The sequence below is a fragment of the Thamnophis sirtalis genome, unplaced genomic scaffold (assembly GCF_051295495.1).
Source record: "Thamnophis sirtalis isolate CommonGarterSnake01/CBP01778 unplaced genomic scaffold, rThaSir2_p1.2 scaffold_1, whole genome shotgun sequence".
Lineage (NCBI taxonomy): Eukaryota > Metazoa > Chordata > Lepidosauria > Squamata > Natricidae > Thamnophis > Thamnophis sirtalis.
In genome coordinates, this window is record NW_028261381.1 from 93546388 (window position 1) to 93573129 (window position 26742).

Genomic DNA, 26742 nt, shown 5'->3' on the forward strand with positions numbered 1-26742 from the left:
CAGTTTGCGTCCAGAATGTAAGGGATCTGCAGGTATCTTCTCAGCCCTCTTTCTGGCTCATGCAGTGTACATGTACTCAATGGAAGGCAGACTGGCTGCACTCCTACCTAATTATCCAATGGAGTCTGTACTTGTCCTGTTTGGTTGCTGTACCAAACCAGAAAGTTATAGAAGTACATATGACAGACTCAATAATTCCAGCTCCTGCATTTTCTGGGTTGATGCAGGAGGAGCATTCTTTGTAGTGCCTTTTTAATTATGGTAATAATGTTAAGTGTCCATTTGAAGTCCTGGGAGATTATAGAACCCAAAAATTTGAAGGACTCTACCATTGATACAGTGCTGTCAAATATAGTAAGAGGTGTAAAATTAGAAGGGTTCCTCCTAAAATCCACTTTCATCTTTACAGTTTTAACTGTAGTCAGTTCTAGATTTGTTATGGCTGCATCACAGGGCCAGTTGTTCAAGCTTCCATCTATATCCAGATTCATTACAGGCAACTATTTTACAATGTTATGGAACATGTTTTCTCTATATGTTGAATGCTTTTTGTCTATGTATCTGTGAGGAGAGGTTGGAACAGTAATATTTTCTGTATGAGATTGAGTTTGAACTAGGAAGGTGAATTCTTCTTTGTAGATTAATATTACTGCTGTGTAGTATTACGTTTTTATTTAATTGCATATTTATTTTGCCTGTGCTTTTGTTTGTTTGTTGGTCATCAAACAGTGGATTTGTACCTGTTGTGGGTTTGCAAAGTGAATGTGGCTTTAAAATCAGAGGAAAGAAACATCAATATCTATGCTATGCTATGCTGATGATACTCTGAAAATACAAAGAATCTACAAGCTCTAGTAATAGAACTAAAGGAGCATAATATAAAAAATCAGACAACATAAGGTTGTTGCTAAAAAGGAATAAGAGATTTTAAGTATGTCCACTGCCTTGAATTCTTTGTAAAAAATAATAATAAAGGCAGGATAATAGAATCTAAAAACCCTTACTTAATAATCAATGTTAATATTTACTATTGATAGCTTTCCTTTTTTTCTCTTCTTGTTCTCAGTTGGGTTACCATATTTTTTTTTTACAAATCACTAAAGACATCTCTTGTTTAGAAATGGGCTACAAAATGACTTATAATATTCCGACTTTAATTGCATATGGAATATATTAGTCATTTAATATTTTAAATCTTGTCATTAATCATAATTGTTTAGTTATCTACCTGAATTATATTGCTTTTACTGTATTTCTTTCCCTTACAATATTATATGGTCTGTGTGTGCCTGCGTGTGTGTGTGTGTGTGTGTGTGTGAGAGAGAGAGAGAGAGAGAGAGAGAGGGAGGGAGGGAGGGAGGGAGGGAGGGAGGGAATGAGGGAGGGACAGAGAGAAAGTGTGAAGGAAGGAGGTACATGCTACTTATCCAAAAAGCTATTAATCTTTATCACAAATTATGCTGACATATTTTCAATGAACTATTTCTTGGATACATGAAGCAAATTACAATAGATTGAATCATATTTTTTATCCCTTCTTGCTAGCATGACTAGGCTTCAAAAATATTTTGATGGAAGTTGACTAGATTTGTTTATCTGACAGAGGAACTGGAGAAAGCCATATGATGATTTTTTTTTCCTATCCTGGATTTTTTTGTTAACCCAGCTGGTTAATAATCAGGGCAGATTTCCTGCCATTTACCTCCCAACGACCAAAAAGATCACACAGGTTGGGCCTCCTCCGGGTGCTGTCGACCAGACAATGCAGGTTGGCGGCTCCCCGAGGGAGGGCCTTCTCTATAGCTGCACTGGCCTTGTGGAATGAGCTACCTGCTGAGATCCGGACCCTCACCACTCTTGCAGCCTTCCGTAAAGCGACCAAGACCTGGCTGTTCCGGCAGGCCTGGGGCTGTTGATTATTCCAGCCCCATTTGATGAAATGGATGTTGTGTTGATTTTAATTCTGTAATTTTGAATGTTTTAAATGCTTTTACTTGTTGTGAGCCGCTAGTCCCTAGGGAGTGGGCTGCATACAAATTCCATTAAAGAAAGAAAGAAAGAAGAAAGAATACCATATCTGTTCTAGCCATTGATAAACCATGATCAAATCACTTCCATATTGCCAAAAAACGCTAAAAGAAAGTGCATGTGAATCATTGGGAGGTGAGTTTGGCTCAAAGAAGATTTTAATTTTTTTTTCTTTTGAAAATGCTCTTTCATTGAAAATTGTTGATGCCTTTGCATTTTGGGAAATGAATGCAGGAAAAAATCCTGCATTTTTTAACATAGTTCTGCAAATTAATCATTTTTTAAAAAAATTCTGGAGAAAGAAAGAATACCACCTTGAAATCCTTTAGATCCTGCTGGTTTAATTCTGAGAGCTTTGCTTTCAGTAAAATGATAATTCAGCAAAATTCTAACTATCCAATAATGACCTTAAATTTTAATGTTTTCATGTAGAATGTTATCTACTGGAGGCATAAAATGCTTTGAAATTGGACATTTTTGACAGAATTGCACTTTGGAAAACCTCTGCCAGGATACTTTGGGTTTCTATTGCCTTATACAATAGTCAGTTCAGAACAAGCGCACAGAAAGGTAGTTTAGGGTGGCTATAAAGTCTTCTAAAATCCTTATTTAAAATGCCAGTGGTTTTCTGCTTCTTTATATTTTTTTAAAAAAATTCTCCTGCCTGAAATCTTTATCAAATGCAATAATTGAGCTCCATTTGGACAGCTCTACCTTGAATTACAACATTTTACTGACTCACCTTCAAATGAATCCTGGCTTTCATGCACTTTGTTTCACATTTATTTCAAGACCCAAGAAACTTTGATATTTGGAGATGTAACAGATTCAACAAAACAAACAACCCTGTTGTTTTAAATATGTTTTTCCATTCATTCATTCAATTTCTATGGCTATCCATCTCAATGACTCAATTTAAACTGTTTCAGGATTTTTACAATATAAAGACCAGCTGTGAAACTCAGTTCTACATTCTAGGAGGTAGGAAGTTAAAGAAACAGACTGAGTGAGCAAACCACATTACCTCTCATTTTTGAAGTTAAATATTTCAACAAGCATTAATGAACCATATACCTTGGGACATGCAGAAGAAGATAGTTGAGTGACATTGGTTCACCTCTAAGCAATACTACAAGGATTGTACCCATAGTCGGTGCTATAATTTATGTTGCAGTTATAAAGGAGTAATCCTTATTGCCCTTCCTTATGAATAATAGACAATTTCAACTGATGTAGTTCAGTGGTTATAAGTACACAACAATTAACTCCTGGCTGAGAAGCCTGACCTAGGGTTGAAGGTGATAGCTACCACTTATTGGCCTCTGCTGTGTAAACTAGATTTGCCAGATGGCAACTCAGAAAGAGTTTCTTTTGAAAGCTGTGTTTGCAGTTGGCAAGACATGGACCTGAAGTAGCAGTGAACTGAGTGGAGGGCATATATACTTACCAGGAAGAACAGACTGCCAGTGTGTAGCATTGCAGCACAACATAAGTATGCTGCCTAGCTTTTCCATGATTGATATCTTGCGGTTCCTTCAGGTAAAGAATTGGGCTCTTTCCAGTTTGGCTACTCCTCATTAGGGGCAGCCAGCTGCTAAACAAAAGCTAATAATAAAATGATGCCTTTCTTCCCCAAAGTCAAATCTGCTCATTCATAAACCAGTTCATTAAAAAATGGCACATATCCCAGTCTGCATATACCTGCTTGATATATAGCTGGCTCACAGTCTAAAAGGCTACAGAGTTGACAGTTAATGATAGGGGAAAGCACATCACATAAACCATAAACTAAAGAGCAAGCTACTTTAGTTAATTAAATGTATAACCTCCCCTTTCCTTCAGAAGCCCAGGATACAATACAGAGGATTTCCTCCTCTAATTCTTTCCCACAAAAACTTTGTGAAGTAGGTTGGGCTGAAAAGGGGCAATTGTTCCCAGGTCACCCAGAGGACTTCCATAGCTGAGTATCTCCTTGATCCTAGCCCAACATCTTCATTATTATACCACACTGGTATAAAGAGAAGAAAGCATACATATATCTCCTTCCCACACAAGGCATAAAAAGCCCCCTCTTTCCAAATGCATGCTTTTATTTATGACAGTATAATGTAATTTAAAGCACAGCTCCATATTCCAGCTCTTTAGAACTAATATATGCTAATATATATTGAAACACCTCTCACAATATTCTGTCAGAAAATTATGTAGACTGGGGATTTTGAGAATTCAAGTTCAGCTCGTTTAAATGGCAGAAAAAGAGACTGCATGCAAATAAAAATATGCAACATGAGGATACACCAAAAGTCCCCATGTGATACTGTAAATAACCAAGATTTTCTTTTTTGAACAAAAAATGAGAGCTATACAAATAATAATAATGGGCTTCTTAAACATGTTGTCCAAATCTTGACCTGTACCTGCTATTTCAAAATCTCATCCTACAATACTAGTAACCCTCCTCAAATGCCCAACTCAGAACAGCCTTTTTGTGGCTGTCTATTATGACTAGTCATCACTGCCCATCAGCTGTCTTCAATTCCCCCAAGCTGAGTTTTGCATTCCAAGTTCTGCTGTGCAAACCCAAAAACCATGCCTGAATTGCTGAATCCACTTTCAGTTCTTCAAACAGAAAACACCTGTCCCAAAGATCTTCCTGTGTCATCTCACTATAGTCCATGGCAGGGCTATAACTCATCCAGTTGAGAGAGATAAGGTGAAGAATTAAGATAAGTGAGGTCACTCCCAAATTTACTTGCACAAAGTTGCTATGGTATTTCCTTTTTGTCAAAGTGAAAGATAAGAGACAGTAGAAAACTAAAATCAACAGGTAATGAAGTATGAAGAATTGCAAGAGAGTTATCCTGATGAGTTTGCTTGTATGCATGCTTTTATGAGTTATTTTTTCTAGAGTATCATAATTTCTGTATACCCACCCCACCCACCCTAAAAAACCACATATGCAACAAGATTCAAGCCTTTTTCTGCACTGAAAGACACCTATAAGGATTACCTGTTGCTTTAAAAAAAATTAGAACTACATTTATTCAATATACTGTGTTTTAAGCTGATTCTTATTTCTCAAGGCAGCTGACAAAAATACAACTCTTATATTAATAAATTTCAAGTTAAACAATACTTCAAATTTGATCAATGAGTTTACAAATATTTATTTTACATGGCTAAATCTTTAAAGTTTAAAGCAAGGAATTGGAAGAATTAAATAGTAATCCACTTCATAGGATGTTGTTTTATCTGAAACGATGCTCTGGACAGGAATCATATCAATAATATGTCTTCCACAAAACCATTTTTTATGTTACTGTTTAGAGATATGATAGCTCATCTTTCTCATAATAATCCTTGTATTGTGCAAGTTAGTGCTTACATAAAGGGTTGGTTACATTGTAAGATTAACATCAAAGATGGTCCTTGGACTTGATACAAGGCAGAACAATAATAGTACTTCTCTGCTGAGCTTTGCTTACCAACACAGGACTCCCCGGAAAGTGAATAGGTTCCATTGTCATGGAAACCGCTTCTGCACTCACAGTGGTACCACCCTGGGAGGTTAACACAGCGTGAATGGTTGTGACATTCAATGATCCCCTCAGCACATTCATCAATATCTGCCTCAGAGAAAAACACAAGCCAGCCAGGATATTAATTTTCTTTTACACCAACATTTTAGATAGTAAAAAACACAATACTAAGCCCTTCTGGAATACAATGGAACGTACCTTTTAATGAACAGGCTACGCTCTACACACAAAGGTATCTCAGTAACCCATCTTTGTAGTTTACAAACTTGAGAGAACTTTCTTTAAAATAAACCAGATAAATTCCCCACCTCTCTTTTAAATAGGTTGGGGGGAAAGTCTCAATTTTAATTCCCTTGATCTACAAATAATGTAAATTCACCCAGGTCATACCAGGCATTTTTTAACCTTTATTTTTTATGTTTTATTTATTGAATTGCAATTTTGTAGTTTGATGGTTGTAAGCCATCCAGAGGCATTGAGAATCAGGCTACATAGAAGTTATTACTATTGTTATAATTATCAATGTTTGATAATTGAATTGAATGGGACTTTTTTATCAAACATATTATAAAAATAGAGGAAAATATTTATTTGGGAATGGGAAATAGTTATTCAGGCTATTTGTTGGGGTGGTCTGGAGATTGTTAAAGTGAAAAATCCCCCCTCAGCCATACAAACTAAATGGTACTTTTTTCCTCAGCTTAACCAATCTTACCAACTTATGGTGAAGCTAAAATTGGAGCAGACTACACAATTTATACTGCCTTGAATCCTGGAAGAGAATTATGTGTGCTATCTGTATTAATTTATTAGACATATATTGACAACTTTAAAGATGAATGTGGAAATGCCCAAGATAAATGTAAACATTTGTGAGATCTAAGTCATATATTTTTCAGATTTGAAAGGTGAAGGAAACCGTTTGTCACAAAGTAGAAAATAGGATGTGCTGAGAAAGTCCTTGGATCACCCTCAGGAAGAAAGTCACTTCTCCTAAAGCAGTGTTCCTCAGTCTCAACAACTGTAAACTGTATGGATTTCAATTCTGTTCTAAAGGATGTTCCTTTAAATGGCTGCTCAACCAAAAGCTGCGACCATTTAAATCCCACTGTTCAATTCTTACGATGTGGCCATACAATACATCTTCTAGGGCTGTACACTGACAATAGACTACTGAGTGAAAACTGCTCAGGGGCTATCCCATCAACTCTGAGGAAGAAGGGTTGCAATTCCTTTTTAAAATGTACTTTTTATTATTTTATGAGTGAAATTAACAGACAAAAATATAAAACGAAACAATCTGTGGTAATACAATAAAAAAGAATAATGGTGATCATAAACTGAAAAGTTGAAAAGAGAAAGAGGAAAAAGACTCATAAAACAAATCCTAGTGAGGAATATTAATAGACAGCAAGCTCAATCCTTTAATATGTTGTTAAATTTAGACCATATATAAACTTAATGTTCCATCTTCTTATTTTTACTGTTTAGCAGTAAGATTTATTTGATGTTTCAAAGATTGACAGAGAATACATCTCTTTAAGCCTCACTTCAACAACTGAAGTCTTACTTATTTTCTTTCAATCTATGTAAATTAATTCACTTGCTAATCCCCAGGCTCAATAAAGCCAAAGTTTTCCATAAAATCTTAAATTCCATATTGTTATTATATTCACTTCTACAACAGCTATGTTCTTCCCCTGAAAAAGAAAACATTGTATCAAAGAGCCCTCACATTTCTTTATCATAGAGAGGCCAATAGACACAACCTAGAATTTTCTGATGGATTAGCTTCAGCTTTAAATAATATTTAATATTTCTTAAAACGTGGGCTCAGTAATTTTCGAAAACTGGATATTCCAAGTCCTTGTTCTATAAAATGTAAACATTACCCGTCTCGAACCTTGTTGCATTCTTTAATTTCTTACATAAATGCCAACTTTACTTCAAATACAGCTTCTTTTAAATATTTCACTTCTTCAGATGTTTCTAAGACAGCTAAAGATTTTGGGGGCATATTGTTCTGACAGTACATGCTGTAATTGCATATGTTAACAAATATATGATTCAGGTAAATTGATTCTAAATTGCTATAAAAAGCCCAATTGTGCAGACAAAGAATTATCTTTCTAAATTTGCTAGCCAAATAATAACTTGGTTTTTTGAGCTGGCTTTGTCCTCTTTTTCCAAAAAGGGCAAAGATACCCCACCCCATTTTTCACCCTCCCCCTTTTGGAGATGCAATTGATCTATGCTCTACAGGCAAGAGCCCAGATCAATTCAAAGCATGATTCTGTAATAGAAATGATCAGACTGATTCCTATTTTTCATTCAAGACCATGCAACAAATGAGTTGTTTCAGCTTCCCATGCACTCTCATTTATTGGGCCCTTGGTGTCAGTGTACTTAAAAGTTGAAAAAATAATTACACAGTGACATAGGATACAGTAAAAATGGCAGGGGGAGTCTGTTTGAGATCTCAAACAAGATTCAGCCTTCCCCTTCCCACTTTGGAATCTTAACAAATTATTCTGTATATTAGATATTCTTGTAAGTTTTTTCATTCAGTCTTAAATCTGTTCTTGCATTTATATGCTTATCTTTTTTAATGACAATTTTTTTTCTGATAAGATCCAAGCAATAATATTTAACACTTCATTCTTTGGACCATAAAACCTTCCTTTAATTAGACAGTGGTTTCCATTTATTCATCTACAAACACAATATTGTTGGTAACACTGTCATGAAATTAAGAGAGCAATTTTAAATATTACACATAAATCATCCATTACTCAAAACCAATCCAGCCACTACAAGTTCTCATTTGGCTATTCTTTGGATGACTTAGTAGCTTGTAGAAAAATCAGAAGTTCAATATTCATTAGTCAAGCTTTCTCCATCCTCTTCCAGATATATTGAATTATAATTCTTATGTTTGCCAGGGATAAACTTGCTGAAGACATAGTTATGTCAACACATAGTTATATGGTCCATATCAATTTAATCTCAATTTAAAAAGTTATGTAAGATCAACAAGTTTGAGAATTTAAAAAAAATAGGTAACTTGATAAGAATCACAAAACTTTAAGGACTGAAAAAGACCTTGGAAGCCATTTAGTGTCAGTCCTTCCCCAATACAAGAACCTACTATTAAAGCAGCCTTAACTGATGGCCATCCACTGTTGGCCACTGTTTAAAATACCTCCAGTGCAGAAGAATCTACAACTTCTAATGAAGGAGAGACAGAGGAAGAGACATTGTTAGCAACTCCTAGCATTAAGAAAATTTTCTTTGTTATCTTGGTTATTCTCCTTTGGATACATTCCAGTTTCCTAAAATATGGCATCCAAATATTTCAGGTTTGCATTGAGAGAGGAATGCTGACTTTTCTTGATCTTGAAATATATGGCTATTGATAAAGTCCGTAACTGCATTTGCTTTTTTTTTTTTTTTTTTTTACAACTGTACTACATTGCTGGTTCATGTTCAGTTTTTGATCTATCAGGACCTCAGATGTCTATCACAAGTATTGCTGCCCACCATGTATCTCCTATGCTAATACCTTGATTTTCTTACTCAGATGTAAAATGTTTTTGTCCCTGCTTCCAAAGGCTAAATCAGCACACCATTCATCACTTCTTCCAGTCTGATGCAAAGCCACTGAGATTGGGCATTATTATTCAATGTGCTTTGATGGCACTATGTTCCAGCATAGATTTTTCAGATGAAACACTTGTCAAACATTCTGTATCACTTCAAAGGCAGATGGGCGGCAAAAAAAAAAAAAGATAAATAAGTCAATATGTTTGCTGCATTTTCCTGGTCAACTAAAATGGTCGTTCTACCAAAAATAAATAAATAAATAATCAAGCTTATTTGATATACCTTGTTTCTGATAAATGCCTGCTGGAAAACACACTTATTATTATTATTTTCCAAATGTTTCAAAGCAACTTTTCAGACTTTATCTGGAAAAGTACAAGCAGAAAGCTGGCAAGTATCCATGAACCAGAATTAAATCTGTACTTCCTGCTTGTCCCAGAAGAAGAAGGGGTTACATCACATGTCATTTTATGAAGTCAGGAATCAATTATATTGTGCTCAAACCATAACTATCCATTTGAGAAGGTGACCTCTAGCTAAATTTTCTTATTCTGCTTCAAAAATAATCCCCCCATCCCACCTTGACAAACACAAGCAGGGGGATCTAGTTCACCTTCTACATTTCACTCAGTTCTATACAGATTGGTCTTTTCCAACTGGCTAGTGTGTGCTGTGACAGACATCCTTGCCGTCCATGTCTGTCCTCTGCCTTCAATAGTTATTTCATACTGAGTTCCTTGCAATAAAAGGTTGGGGTCCTTTTATTTCAAGCGAGGTTTGTAGTGGAATGGTGAAATGCTTGCAATTTGTTTGCTGTTGTTTTCCTTTAACAGATTCATCAATGCTGTAAAACACCGGTTGTTTCTTTGTCGGGTTTTGCTTTCCTTTTAATTGGGTGAAATTGACAAAGTTTGTTCATTCATAATTCCATTCCCTTCAGCTGCTCTCTTTTACAAGACCTTGGGTGACTAGTAAATTCTGACAAGTTTTCCCTTCTTGCGCAAGTGAAAGAAAGAATGGTAAAACTGTTGGCAATAATAGGCAAGAAGGAAAGAGTTATGGAACATGGTTTCTGTATATGATGAGTGCTGCAAGACTATTAAATGAAGAAAAATGGAAAAGCTCTAAAACACCCACAATGGGCAAATAGTTGGTGAAGATGATAGAATTAGCAAGAAGAGAAAAATTGATTTGTCTGATTAGGGAAAGGAAAATAACCTCATTTGTTAGTGAATGGAAACCCCTGATAGACTTTTTGCTGAAGAAATTGAAATAATGAAGTTATGATTAATGGACTTGATGATTTGAAAGAAGGAAATTCTGATGTACACTTAGGGTAAAACAGAAATGCATTTATGACTGTGGTTAAGATTGGAAGCCATGTTATCACCTTTTCCTTATTCTCTTTCTTTTTCTTCTTTTCTTTCTTACCTGTTAGTTAGTTTTCCATGTTTCTTCTCTAAAACTTGTGTTGTTTTTATCTTGGTAAAGTTTCCGTTAATTTCACATGTGTGTGCATGCGCACACACACCACAGTGTTGTCTTTTTTTTCTTTTTAATTAGTCCTCAAAAGACAAATCCACAAAGGGAAAAGCACTTGACATTTCCTTTCCAAGCATAGGTGGGGGGAAAAAGGACCAGGGGAATCCATTAATTGGAGACACGCTACCAGTTGGACAGACAAAATACTGATCAAGACTGAAACCAAAATAGAAGAAGGGGTTGAGATAAAAAAAAAAGATTTCTTAAATCAACTTTATTTCTAGCCAATTCATGCATTGGGGACAAGCATCTGTGGGAGGCAGCATAGTTAAGGCCTACATCTGAGTGGATAACTATATATTTCAGTGTTAAAATGGGCAGTGCCAGTTACAGTTGCAAATATAACCCAATTCAGTTTTCTCAATAATTCAGATTTCTATGCTGCATTATAAACAACCCTAACTTAAAAGTGCCTTAATACTTTAAAAAAATGAGAGGAAAGGCAAACATATTTCAATAGTAATTGATGGATTGAAGCAAATGAAAGCATATTCTTCATGTTGTAATGCTCAAAATATACAAATTGGATTCTCCCAAAAAGTCAAATAAAGCATGACTTTTAAAATATTTTTTCCTTTTCATAATATGTTGCAATATCTAATAAGCCTGAATGACAGTTACAACACCTTAAAGGTTTTTTTTTCCTTTGATATTTTCTGCTGCATATTTTCGAAGGCTGCGATCAACATTATGAAATTAATACTTTTCAAGAAATTAATTGGCTATAATCTTTTTTCACTCTGTGCCCTGGAAAAATTGTTGAATCTTCTATTTAGACAGAATCATTAAGAATGATAACTTAGATAGTTTTAAGCATCACTGAAGGGGATATCACCAGTGACAAATGAATCTCTTTTATAAGAAGGATGAATTGTTTTCATCCGTTGAGAATTATTTCTAGCCAAGAAGGCAAGAATAAAAGCAATCTGTGACTGTACTTCTACACTTTGGATTTATAGCTAATTTACATTTGAAGTATGAAATTTCTTTTTCATGGATTGCTTTATCCTAGCAAGGAACAGAAGTATGTCTATATTGCATTAGGTGGTAAATGTGCTGCTTTTGTCGCATCACCATCAAAAGCTCCAGTTCTCACTGCAGGAAAGTATGCCTGAGGTGAAAACTCATTGTGTGGAAATGGGCAAATGGGCACAACTGCCTAGAAATGTAGAAAAGGGATATGGTAGCAGAAGATTTAAGATGTCACTGTTACTCCACTGAAGAAAAAGTAACTGTTATGTGGAGTAAGAGATAGATAGAAGTATAGACTGCTAGCAGATGGGATCTATGCTCATTGTAAAATCTTGCTGATTGTAAATTGGTTGTGAACAATCAACCACTGGAATTCCTTACCTTCGGAGTGGGTGCCCCATCACTGGAGTCTTTCAAGAAGAGACTGGACAGCCACTTCTCTGAAATGTTATAATCTTATGCAGGAATTTGGACTAGATTATGTCCAAGGTTCCTTCCAATTTTGCTATTCTTTATTCTATGTTCTGAATCCCAATTTAAATTGTATGGCAGATTAGTGCCTATCGATTTATCTCCATTTGGAGACAGTCGCAATAGTTTAATAGTGGTGTAAGAGATGTTCATTGCTCATCACAATGTTATAGACATTTTGCAATGAAATAATTAGAAAATGATTTAGGATAAAGCTTAAAAAGTGTTTTTCTGAAAAAAAGAGGTACTGTTTTAATCATGATAGCAAATATTAATTAGCTGAGTTTACACAATAAATATCAGTATTTTGACTGGAAGTCTTTGCAATTGTTTCCAGGCCCACTTTGCAGCAGTTGGATCAAGGTTTTCCTTGATCATTCCATGATTGCTCTGATTTCTGTAGATTTATTTCTGCGGTACACTGTTCTATATTACTCCACTGATTTCATTCAAATTACATTTATACTGTATCTATGGTTCTGGAAAAAAGAGGCAAATTTGTTTCTTCAGGTCAACTTCCTTGTTACAATATAATTTTGTTATAGCAACACAATGTAAAATTGGTCATTCTGCATTCATTTTAGAACAAGCCTAATGTATTTATGAAGATTAAACACATATGCAAATTGCCTTATCATGCAATCATTTCCCCTGGTGGTAGATTTATGTTGTTCCTACTTTAAATGCTAGCCTACTGTTCATACTGCCAACTGACCTTGAAGAAGTCAAAGGATGCACAAAACAATCCCCCCATCAATGGTTAATGTTGCTTACAAAGTTAATCCTTTTTTCAGAGAGTAGAACATCAAGTTGATATCATGACATTTTCATGTGTTGTTACAAAAAAAGTTCAATCTCATCTGGATATGTTCCACTATATGTTCTTTATATGCAAATATACTTTTCTATTTGCCTTATCATAATTCTCTAGGTTTTTAATATGAAGTTTACTTTCTTGGATCAATCTTTGACCTGTCTAAATTCAATTTCTTTCTTTGTTAGCCAAAAAGAATAAAATAAAATAAAGTAAATGTACTGTAGTGAATTTCTTATTACAGTACAACTGAAAATATATATGTAGATTTATGGATGTTAAGTGATTGGGAGACCACTGAGAAAGCATTCAAAATGTGAAGAATTCTGCATCCTTCTTGCTTTTTTGATTGAATAGGTCAAGTGGAACAATGTTATATAAATTATATGAAAGTAAAATAGAACAGTGGATTACTTTTAAAGTAGATCACTGCCTAGAATCAAGCTTGTCACATTTATCTATCTTCACAAAAGAGCTGAAGCTAAAAACCTAAAACTTTAATGTGTATCTAGAAGATAAAAGAAAAGGTGTTACACAAAAAGAAAGATTGCCAATATATCTTGGGTGTCAAATTCCAACACTTACACAACAGCTAAAGAAAAAAAAAATCAATACAAAAATTGTCAAGCTATGACAATTGTTATTCTGGCTAAGCCAAAAAAACCATACAATATATCACTGCTGAGTTAACACAGAAGAGAACAGTATTAATATATTCTTTGCTATCTCAAATGTAAGGTGGTAAAATGATGCAGGATATCTGCAGAATTAAAACAGAAATAAGTAGCACATTATTTATTTAAGAATAGGAATATGGAGAATAAAATATTGAAATTGTACTTTAAGGGTGGGCGGGCACATGGTTAACTCTGCCTATGTCCAGGGTCCTATGTTCTCAAGGGAATAAATTTTCCCTATCATCTCTCTGTATAAACTCCATGTGAGCACAGTAGTACAGATGGAGAACTCATCTGAGTAAACATGTAGCTTACATGAAATATTTCAACTGTAGGTAAAGCTAGCTAGAGATATGATTGCGATGCACAGGACTGTGGGCCTCTGATCAGTGTCTCACATGTTCTGTCACTGCAGGGAGACAAAGGTGGTGTGACCTCCCTTCTATTTCACTTTCATATAGCACTTATTTAGTGTTCAAAGAGCAAGGTATATGTTTAATTTATTTTATACTATTTATAACTAATCTGTGAGAGAGGAGGAATTCCATATTCTCTTTAGCATCATGCTTCTTGGTCAGTAATTTTTGTGTTTGCTATCCTGCTTTCTAATCAGTGTCTGTTTATTAGACTTAGAAGTACAATGACTACAACAAGAAGGCAAGTAAGAAAACAGATACAAAAAACTTGATCCTATCCTTCAGCAAGGGGGTTACGTGTTAGAAGGGAGACAACATTAACTGAAGATGCCTTCTTAGTCCAGGATCTGTACATTTCAAAACTGTGAATATACAGTGGATAATAGATTTTAATATTTACATGGTTGGCATAAGTGTTAGCCTGCAATTACTTGCAAGCAACATTATGGGAGTAAAGGTTAAAGTTCAGAAACTTCCAAATCTTGAAGGAATGTGTAGAGAGTAAAGAAGAAAATGGACAACACTTGGACATCAACTACTCTATTTTTTCTCTCTCTTCCCCTTCCTTCTTGTTTAAAAAATTGCAGTGTGATATCAAACAAGGCAGTGGTCATGGCCAGCATCACAATTCTTGAAACCATCCATGGTTCCTTCCTACTAAAAATTGGGAAGTGCTGCCAAGCAAGGCAGTAATCATGACCAGCATCTCAATTCTTGAAACCATCTTCTTGGTCCCTCTAGACTTAGATGTAAAATAATGATGCCAACTACAATTGCAATTGTAGGGATTTACATAGTTCCCAGTAGAAAGGTTTTCTGCCATCACCATCAATGCCTAGAGAAACAGAGAATAAATGATGTTTCTGGTAGCAAAGGGGTATTTGGCACATGGCAACCATAGATCCCAGTTGATCCCAGTATGGCCAGATCAATGGGACTGTTTTTTTTAAGCATAAGGTGATAAGGAAGGGAACCAGGCAAGCAGTTAGATATATTCCACCTTTCAGCATTCATACATTACTCAATCAGCCTAACAATTTAATATAATGCAGCTATCAACAATAACAATTACAGGGAAATGAGTATATAATAAAAACAAGGAGATACATACAACAACTAAAATATAGCATCAAACAAAGACTGCATTTCCTAAGGACCAATGTTTTCCTGAATATGACATTGTTTACCAAGCAAGAAACAGCTATTTAAGTCAACAGCTTTTTAACACACGAGTGTCATAATGTAAATTGTGAAGGTCTGTCTTGTGTTTCAATCAACTAAGTCTCCATTTCATTTGGGACATAAAAAAGAAGTATCTGCATCTAAGCAGGCAGATATGGTAGAAATCCCTAATGTACTATTTTCTTGCCACTGTTTAATTACTTGGGATAATGAAAGGGATTTTAGTATGCAGATTGTAAACAAAAACAAAAATCAATAAATTTTAAATGAATTTACTGTAAGATACTGCAACCAATATTACAAGTTGTTTTGAACACTTGGGAGGATATGTTCTCTCACTAACACAAAATTCTTTTAAAAAATATGTACAAATGATTAATTATAGCAATTTCAAGAGAATATGACCAATATTTATTCATTTTTATGTTATTCACCAGTACTTGTAAATTTAAAATATAGTACATAACAGAATGTGCATATCGTTATAAACCATAAACAACCTTTATACAAAGACATCATATTTCTTAGGTACTCTTTCTTTTGGCCTGTCTGTCTACTTATCATTCATATATATAAAAATGTATATGTATATGTATATGTATATATATATATTCATTAATCATTGTAATTAATTAACATGCATTTGTATCCTTTAAAAACATAACTGAATTCTTTATGCATAGTGTTCTGACCATGACTATCAAATATAACTTTCTGGCAACTTGTTATGCTACAGAGCCTACTCCAAAAGAGATAATAATATATTGAAATTCTGTATTTACTTTTCTTCTCCTTGAAGTAAGTGCCTATGTGGAATCTGTCTGGAAAGTATTCTTGCATTGATCGAATTGTGCTGTTATATTCTATAGTGCTAATCCTCTCCCTTTACAATTAAGTCTGGGATGTTGGTTTGAGCTTGGCAATTTGGTTTCAAGCATTTTGTCGTCATTCAAGGAGGCATCGTCAGTGCATTTTGAATTGTCTCCTTCAACTTCCATGCTTGGGGGGGGGGGATCACATTATAGATACAGGAAGTGTAAAATGAAATTTCTGTCCTATCCCTGACCCCTCCATTACTAAATAGAAGCACAATAAGTGTTTAAGAAAATTGCACCAGGCAACTATTCCTATCCATGGAGAAGTGGGCTATTTAAAAAAAAACCAAGCATTTTGTATTATTAATCTAGGGCAAAGTTAAAAAGTTAAAATTGAAGATGTTCCAAGATTAAAAGAGTTTTTAAAAGGCAGATGAAATACCCTCGCCATAAACTACCCCCTCCCCAGGTTCTATGCCACTCTTAGACCATCATACCTCATGGCAGAACCAGGTCTTGATGTTTTTCTGGAAGGCTGGGAGAATGAGGCCCATTTCACCTCTGGGCATAAGATGTTACCTTTGTGATCATATTATTAGCAGTTGCGTCCTCTTTGCCGATGATGTAAAACTATTTAACACCACAGAAAACTCTACTACTCTACAAAACAACCTAGATTATGTATGTGAATGGTCAAACAATTGGCAACTCCAAATCTCTGCTAACAAATGCTCAGTCCTACACATTGGAAATAAAAATCAGAACATCAAATACAAGCTGGGCAGAGATGATCTAAAAGATGAGCCAAAGACCTAGGAATACTCATTTTGAAAGACTTAAGCCCCAGAGTTCACAGTAACAACATTTCCAAAAAGGCATTCAGAGTTGTCAACCTTATCTTATGTAGTTTTCTCTCTGGTAATGTTATGCTACTAACAACGAGGGCTTTCTGTCCAGCCGAAATTCAATGGGGCCTGTAACATACCCTCTCTGCTTAATTGGCTGGGACAGGTTGATGAAATAAGCATAAGACATTTTCTCAGATAGCCTGGCAATAATATGAAATATCTTAGCAATAATATGGAACTGGTTTACCATTGGTTTCTTCTAGGATAGCAATAGTAATAGCACTTAGACTTATATACTACTTCACAGTGCTTTTACATCTCTCTCTAAGCAGTTTAGAATCAGCATATTGCCCCCAACAATCTAGGTCCTCATTTTACCCATCTCGTAAGGATGGAAGGCTGAGTCAATCTTGAGCTGGTGAGATTTGAACTGTCAAACTGGAGCTAGCAGTCAGATAATGTAGCCTGCAGTACTGTACTCCGGCTTGGATGTCTGTTTCAGCTTTTCAATCACCCTATGCATTTGGGATTTCTTGATGTTTGCCATCTAAATGCTTCTCTGAACCTGATTAGCTTTTTAAAGATCATTCAAAGTCAGCTAGAAGCTGCCAACAGCTGTGTAGATAAATCAGTTAATTTATCTTATAAAATTAAGTTATTTGAAAAAAAACATGAGTCTTTGTTGTTCTGTCATAATGTGATTAGATTGTGAAATAAGGTTATTTTAAACTGTAGGGAGAAAATATTTACTTGAATCTACTCGATATTTTTCTAAGACAATATCTTCATCCTTCACAATATTCAAGACTGCATTATACTAATTCAAATGCATTGCCCTTTTACACCCACTTTAATAATTAATTGAATAACAATGGTTTAAAGGGCATGGAACAACAGCATCAGGGGAAAAAAGCTTATCGCTGGATCAGCATAGTACATTTTAACTATTGGATCTTAGCAGATGAACTTAGCCAGCTAAATTGAAAAGTATTTCAATTATACACTGTAAAACTGCATCAACAGCTAATTTGCATAAATAAAATTAGTGATAAGAAACAATATCACAAAAAAATGATATCTTGGGATTTGTCACACTCTGGCTCTTGACTATATGTAGCCCCATTTGGTTATAACATAGGCTTTGTTTCAGATTCCAGGAGTGGTTATTTTCATTCTCAGATTTTAGGATGCGGTTAATTTTAGCTTAATTGTTTTTCTTTATTGGTTTATTATAATTGTCATTATATAATAATGTGACAATGATGGGTAAAGGATTATAGTTTTATATTGCTTTTATTGATTGCATCTTGCCCTAAGATCAATGCTAAATGATTGGATAGAAATATTTTTTTTAAAAAATCATCCAGACTGTTGCCTTAAACTAATCACTAATACAGAAGGGGGGAAAAGTGTATCTGCACTCTAATAATTACCTGACATGTTAGAGTGATCAACAATTAATTCAGGAAAATGCTTGTTGGGAACAACACCGACAGATTAAAAAACATAATATTTTCCTTTGCTGGAGCATGACAAACATCCAAAATTTAAAAACAACAGCTCCAGGTTATAAAAGTGGTGCTCTTTATTCTGCCGCCAAGCAGTACATTTTGCAATGAAGAAAAAAGGAATCTCTCATAATTTGCTCTTCTCCAAGGAGTTTGTAGTTATGATGCCCATCCTCATTTTTGCTTTGCTTTCCCTTTTAAAAATTAACTCTTCTATGTTGGTTCTTTCTGATCACAAAGCAATATTCCAGATTAGTTTCTCAGACATCATTAATTCAGATAAAGTCAGACTACTAATAGAGCTGTATCCTTTTTTTGTAAGCAATTTAAAAAGACCTAACTACAGTAACTAAAAATGCCTGGATTAAAAAAAAACCTAATAGATTTGTCATATAATAATAATTATTGATGATGATATTTTCTATTAAATACCTTCTTTACCTAACAAATATAAAAATACTCACAAGGAGACAAATATAGGTCATAATATGAACCAAATTAAATGATCAGATACATCTTAATAATCAGCTCCAACTGCCAGGTTTTTTTCTCACCAGGTTAACAAAATTATTCAGATGGTAGCCCAGTTCCTATATAAATATGCTACATAAATCCAGTTTAATAATTTAAGGCTCTTATTTGCAACTGGGCAGCTGAACTGATTCCATTAAAAAGCTTATGTCTGACCTGAGGGCCACCCCAATTTATGCTTTGAGGTCTATGATGTTTATGTCATATCTGGAAAGTGATGCATCTAATGTTTGTATCACATCTCAGTCATCAAGTAGTACAGAAATTATGCGTCAAAAGAGAATTAAAAATAAACTAAGAAAGGGGATAATATGCTATTATTATGCAAAACACATTGTAAACAGTTGTATATTCTATTTATAGTATGCTGTGAACACTGATATATAATCTTTCTACTATGAAGTAAGTAGAAAACATCACTTTCTAGCAGCGGCGGATTAAGGCTCACTGGTGCCCTAAGCACTGAAAAATCTTGATGCTCCCTTCCTTTGTACATACTGTACAAATCTGCATTGGATTTTCTTTCTTTCTCAGCTTTGTGGTGCCCTCTTGGGTCTGGTGCCCTAACCATTAAGTCTGTTTAATGGTTAATACACCACCACTTTCTAGGACAGGGGCAGTGGGTGGAATGGTTTTGTGCATGCAACCTAAATCCCTCACATGTACAAATGAAGTTTCATGCACTTGCCCGCCATTTTGGTGGCCCAGTTCCCAAAAGGCCATGGCCTGACAGCAGTCCCTGGCCTGGGGCTTAGGGAACCTTGTTCTAGGATGTATCTTTTGAATGAACTCTATCCAGAAGCGATTATTTGCAGGCCCTCACTGATCCAGCTGATGGAATTTTGCCAAGAAAGAAGAAGACAAGAATATTGCTCAAAAACAAATAACATGAATGTCAATCATCTTACTAACTGTATCTCACCTTCAGTGGCAATACAGTAAAGGGCACAGAAAAAGCAGGATGTACCTTAAATGTTAGATATACTTGTAGCAGAATCTGCAAAGGAAACCTTCCCAAAAAACTGAGAGTGTAGTGTAGTGTAATGGAAATAGGGTTCTGACAAAGTCATTTGTAGTCAGGGAGATAGGCAGCTGACTCATAAGTAACAACAAACAAACACTGGACCACAAAGAAAAGAAAAGAAAAACTGCTGCAATTTATTCTTCCCAGATTCTTAAGCATTCAAGGTCAGGAGTTGAAAACAAAACAGTCTCTTTGGAGTATCAACAGTTCAAGCCAAGCATGCAGAATAGGGAGGGGGGGACCCTGGAAATAATATATTCTGATCAAAGGAGAAAAATTGAACAGGCAACAGTAGTTTGAAGCTTTTTATCCTGCTTCACATCAGCAGACACAATGGGCATCCCAGCCTAGCAAACAGGCAATGCCTTCTTGTGAAGTCTCCAACTCCTTCTTTTCCTCCAATCGAAGAAGCTATTTCATACCTTCAGCCTAGATGTACAGAGTTTTTGTACACCATAGTAATCTTTAATTACATTTGAAAAGCAGGTGGCAAGCAGTGTTTCAACATAGGTGCTGCTATGTTGTGAGCCAGCTTCAATTCTCAGATCATATTTGAGTGTTCATTGCAACAATCCAATTTTGGGGATATCACTATTTTCACCAATGTCTGTTCATGCTGGGTCTCTCTCCCCCAAGCATATATTTAACTGGTTTATCTACAAAACCTGATAAATCACTCCTTTACCATGTGCTACCCAAAACGTGTGCAAGTTTTAGGAACTGTGCACTTGTACATTGAGGTTAGCGTAGCCCTATCCAAGATAGACTGAATTCTGAGTATCACCTGAAATATCATTCTGAAATCCAATTTTCAGTATCAATTTCAAACCCATCCTGTATGAATTGAGTTTCAGTATGTAATCCCACATTCTGGTCTTTGGGATCAGGAGCAGGGGTGGGATTCTATCAGTTCACACCAATTCAGGCAAACTGGTAGCTCCGACAATTAGTTGGGAGCGAATTGGTACACTTCAAAGATCAGGTGGGCCTTCCCGCCCGCCCCTGCACTTTACTGAACTATATCTTCTCAGCTGATTTGCGTGGCAGAGTGGATTTTCGCGCCTCAGCTGTGTTACTCCCCATCAGTAATACAGAAGGTGAGTTTTCTTAAAACTGTGCGCGTCATAAAGCGTGTGATCACTGAACTGGTTGTTAAACTGGCCGGATCCATCACTGTTCAGGAGACACATAGAGATTCTTATAAATCTCAGCCCGGATAGAAAAGACACAAATAAATATGTCAGTAGCAACCAGTTCCAAATACATCAATAATTCATCTCAGGGTCAGACTAAATAACATGGGACACAAGATGAACTTTTGTATGATGGCACTGGACATTATACAAAGGGTTGAGCAGCAATCAGAAAACCTCCACAGAGTAGAATTATTGCACATTGGTGATTCCAAGTTCCTGTTCCCTTCAGTGATTGAAAGGTTCAACACATTTGTGTGGGATCAGGCTCTCCTGTTGTTATACTTGCTTTCCTGTAAAAATTTAAATGGAACATTATCAAGAACACTATGTGCTTGTCTTCACTACAGAAGATATTGGCCAGATATTAATATTCAAACTATTAAAAAATAGAGTCAAGGAGTTCATGAAAATAGTGAGGTAGGAGATTAAATTCTAGGCCCCAATGTCAAATTAAAAATGAATGAACAACTAGGTGCAGGGTAATATTTATATAACAGTTCTGTAAGATAAAAATTGTTTGTCTTCTAACATCTTGTTTCCAAAATAGTGCTTTATGCAGAGAACTAAAAAACTTTAGCTAAAAAAAAGACCTTGGTGAAGGTCTACCTGTAAATGTGATAATCTAATAAATGTTCTTTATACCCATAGTGTAGCAAAAAAAAAGAAAAGCTTCAACCTTCATCAATGGATCAACATTTTCAAGGGGATATTGATTTTGATTGATTATATGCCATCAAGTAGTTTTTGACTCCAAAAGCCACATAGATAGATTTTCTCCCTGACAATTCAAGGGGGAAATATTTGTTATTTTGATAAAAGAAAATAGGCAAATACATATACACAAGAAACACTGGTGGTATTAGAATAAGATCTTGCTAAGCATATTGCTAAATTTTTATGAATTCATAAGTAAGGATATATCAAATTATTCTACTGAATATTACACAGTTTATTGGTATAAATGGCCAAGAGTGGTCAAATAATATGAAGTATAACACATAAAGATGCTTGTTTCTCTTTATGCTAGTTCTGTTGGATAAGACACACAACATAAAGGTATACAATTGCTAAATTCTGTTATACTTGCTTGTGTTGAATTAAATGATTCCTTAGTCAATTGATCAGATAGAGTAGTTTTCCATTGTTACGCTCTTGGCCAGAACTGGTAAGAAATTTTTAAAATCAGGAACTAGGCAAAAACCTTTTCTCTATATGTCATTTCATTACTTCATAAAGTTATCCGTGTATTTCAGTAAAGCCAACCACTCCTTTTTACGCCCCCCCTTATCTTATTTAAACTCAAAGCTAATTATAGAATGTAGCAAATAAGCATTTTTCAGAATTCATCACCAACTCAAATGGGCCCAGCTATTTATTCACAATGGAGTTGCTAAATAATTGCAGAAGTCAAATATATAGAACCAAGAATTTTGTCTCTTGGTTATATTTCTCAAAATCTCTGCTTCATGGATCAAAGCTCCAGGAATACAAGATCTTAAAAGTAATTGAGCCACTATTATGCTAATTGAGAGTATGCAGGATTTTGAAATTAATGTTTTGGGTAACCAACTAAGACTATCAAATCACAGGCAATTGTTTCTATCCAAGCTATAAAATGAGAAACTTGGATGTCCCTAACCTCACCATCTCATCAGGAAGGAAAGGGTACATATGGGCAAGATTTCATTCAGCAGCTTTTCATCCCCTAGTTAAACCTGGCTACAGTTTTAAGAAGCTCTTCCTTTTGTTTCCTGCGTCTGTTCTATCCTCAATTGTTGTCTCCAATTGATTGATTTTGTCCAGGTGGTTGCCTACTCCCTGGCCACTGCTGGTATTTTATTTTCACACTTCCTTTGTTTTCCTTTCTGCTTGTTACAGTATAAATGCCGAGTTCATGTGGGAGGCTCAGGCGAGCACTTTGGAGTCACCATGTTGCGAGCTTGTCAGTTGATGGGCTTCCATTGTGCTGGCAGCAATAATAATCTTAATGCACTGCATCAAATATGAAGAAGGATTTGGCAGAGCTTATGTGAGGTTATTTGCTTGGAAAAGCTGGAGATGAATGAGGAGAGCTTATCCTTGGGGAGGCATTGTTTGGCTGACTTAACATATGAGTAAGCTACTGGGATTGTTTGGGCCTCTTTAATGTGCCAATGGGAGAAATTGGATCAAGAAAGCAGTAGGAACTATACGAACAAGTCTGCTTCTAACAATGTTGTAAGGAAGATATATTCTACAATAAACGTTTGCCTGGTTTTATTGCTCATTTACCCATTCTTTATACTCCCGTTTTCTCTATCCCTTTTCTTTCATATTATATGAATATGCTTCATATTATATGCTTGTAAATGTAGATGCCACTTTAAAAATAATTGATGACTTCTTTGTACTGGAAAAGATAAATGTTGGTAAAAATAAATTTTTAATCCTTCATAATTTTGGTACTTTGAAATCAAACCTAGAAGATCAATGGAAAAAGCAGACTCCATTAGATGCTGTCTTTTATTCAAGTACCTTATTTAGCATTGCTCTTTTGCAAATGTCATCTATCAGTAATAAACAAGCAAAAATAATAGCCTATTCTTAAAGGAAAAAGGGAAAAGCTAATGCAGAAGGCTACTACCCACCTTGAGGTTGAATTTTTACTAAAGTGCAAGGTCTGTTTTCTAGGCACAGAACATTCTATTGTTAACTAGAACATTCCATGTGTCTCCAAGAATATTTCCTGGATGGTTCATCACAATGTTTCATAACTAAATATTTCAGAACAGGGTTTGTAATGTTCTATGTGTAGAGCAGCTAAAAAAAACATTTCCTGATATATTGCTCTATTTCTTATATACCGTAGGTACAACTATCTTTATTATTCCAGGTTTAATTTAAATTGTGTGTGTGTGTGTGTGTGTGTGTGCACCTTCAAGTCAGGGTTGACATTTGGTGACACTCTAAAGGTTAAGCCTCATAAACTAAGGTTATAGCAAGTGACTTTCTAAACTGCCTTTAGGAACTGTATGAAGAAATCACGAGGGGAAATTATGAGGGAATATTAGCAGGGATATCTTGTGAGGGAATTGCACTGTCATGCTCGAAAACCACTTTCAGAATACTGAGGTTAGGAGATGCCTGATATAGAAGATCTCAGTCTTTGGTGTGTTCAACTGGGAGGCTTCTGGTCCAGTTCATATCTAGGTCTAGGAGCTAAAACACAATAGCTTACTCTTGTACTAAGGTCTTATAATAGACAGTGGTCATAATGGACTCAATAGAATTCTCTCAACTAAACTACAAAATTTGTCCAAATCCTGGCTGTCTTAATCTGCCCATTTAGCAACTTTAATCTTTAGGTTAACCACAATTCCTACATGAGCACATTCAGTAGGAAACTTGTCTCTATACTTTGTACAGGGTGATGTACAATTTACCCCAAACAAGGCAAGCAGCACATTTACTCAGATTGTTGAGCAAGGAAAGAGAGGTACAGCTGTGACTACAGAGTCAATTTGCCTTGGCACAGACTGGGGGGAATGCACCTGTAACAGTTTTACCTGTTCTGCTAATTGGTTCATAATCTAACCTAAGAGATCCATCTCTGTAGTTACTTGCTTTTGAAACTGGAGGATATTGTTTATGCTGGGTTCCCAGAGAGTTGTTAGACATCATTCAGATCCTGGAGTTGTATGTAATGGCAGTGTAAATAATGAAAAGGCAATGAAGTTCTCGGATTCCTTAAAAATCTTCACAGCAATTGCCAATCAATTGACTTACCGTAGTTTAATAGGGCTTATAGACTAAAATTCAATGGAGGTTTTTATATATATGGTAAAGGAAAATGGAAAATAATCTTTACTGCAAAATTAGAAGTCATATAAAACAGCTGGTTGCACTCTCTCATGTGAAGATACAAATTTCTTCCTATACTCATGGCTCTTTAAACTCATGGCTGCTTTTTTTCCACCATTTTTCAACATATCCTTTGCGGTATTCTTTATGGCTCTGAGCTCAGAGACTTGGCTTAACACTAACACAATCCTCATATTTATTGGGACTGTAATTACATAACTGTTTATTTCACATGATGCAAAATTCAACCTGCAAGAAATTGGTCCTTGATCAGTTAGTTTTTTTCCTGGGAAGTAAACCTTGCCTTTCAAATATATGGACAATAGAGATGTGTATGAGCAGGAATTAACTTTGCTACTATTGGTCCTATTATTGCACCCCTTCAATAGCTTTATTCCCCCACCAAATTCTCTATTGGTAATCCAGATAGCTGCCTCACAAATTTTCTAATCAGTAAGAATAACTATCAATATCAGACCTGCCCCAGCCGGGGGGCCCTTAAGAAAGAAAGACCCTTGACTTCATTTGGCTTGAAGTGATATTGCAATAGCACTTAAGCACTTATATACTGCTTCACAGCTCTTTCTAAGCAGTTTACAGAGTCAGCATATTTCTCCCAACCATCTGGGTCCTCATTTTACTGACCTCAGAAGTATGGAAGGCTGAGTCAACCTTGAGCCAGTGAGACTCGAACTGCCAAACTGCTGGCAGCTAGCAGTCAGCAGAATTAGCCTGCAGTACTGCATTCTAAGCACTGCACCACCATGGCTCTTAGGTTCTTTTACTAAAGGGTGCTGTAGTAAAGGCAGGCTAGAACTGAATTTCCTGTGTGAAACCATACAGATGTTTTTCCCGAGTTCTACCCTCCCCCCTTGACCAGTCCATCTCCAACCAATGGGCAGATGTTTTGGGAATGTGCAGTGTTTGGAGTAATCAACATTCAATTCCCAAGCATTTCTGCCTTCTCAGTGTCCTTGAAGACTACCACAATCTGGTGCAAAACAATCTGGACTTCCTGAACTGTCATTCTACCTCCCAGTTTCCCAGTGGGTATATCTATTTAATGAAAAGAAGGACTAGGGGAGACATGATAGCACTGTTCAAATATCTAAGGGGTTGCCACAAAGAAGAGGGAGTCAAAATATTCTCCAAAGCACCTGAAGGTAGGACAAGAAGCAATGGGTGGAAAGAAGCAACCTAGAACAAAGGAGAAATTTCCTGACAGTTAGAACAATTAATCAATGGAACACCTTGCCTCCAGAAGTTCTGAATGCTCCAACACTGGAAGTTTTTAAGAAGATATTGGATAACCATTTGTCTGAAGTGGTGTAGGGTTTTCTGCCTGAGCAGAGGGCTGAACTAGAATACCTCCAAGGTACTTCCAATGCTATTATTTTGTTATTCTGTTATAAATGTTTGTGTGTTTGTGTGAACATATTTTCTTTAATTATTTTGAGGATTTCCATCCTTAATCTAATTTAATTATTTAATTTATATGTCAAGCCTTTTCCTTTGCCACCTGGATCAACTATTCTGAGTATATTGAATGTAGATAATAAGGTGAGCTTTCAGCTAAAATAGCACATTTTGTTCTGCTCGTAGATATACAATTTTTGAAAATGCTGAATTGTTAATATACTGCAATCCCCTAAAATCTGTTGAATAAGACATGTATGAATAAAATATACATTGCACTGGTCTCCCTTGTCAAACCCTTGGGGGTAGTTCTTCATTCT

At 35.6% G+C, this 26742-nt stretch overlaps 1 protein-coding gene across 2 annotated transcripts in view; it reads right to left on the reverse strand.

Annotated features, from left to right (window-relative positions):
* The window catches only part of NELL1 (neural EGFL like 1), a 520182-nt gene that overhangs the window by 36703 nt on the left and 456737 nt on the right, over positions 1–26742 (reverse strand). Inside the window, exon 16 of one of the 2 annotated variants that reach the window (XM_087719031.1) lies at positions 5514–5654. The exons of the other annotated variant lie outside the window; for it this stretch is intronic. Coding sequence (XP_087575157.1) covers positions 5514–5654 — 141 coding nt within the window. The remainder of the gene's footprint in view (positions 1–5513; positions 5655–26742) is intronic. 2 annotated transcript variants of the gene reach the window in all.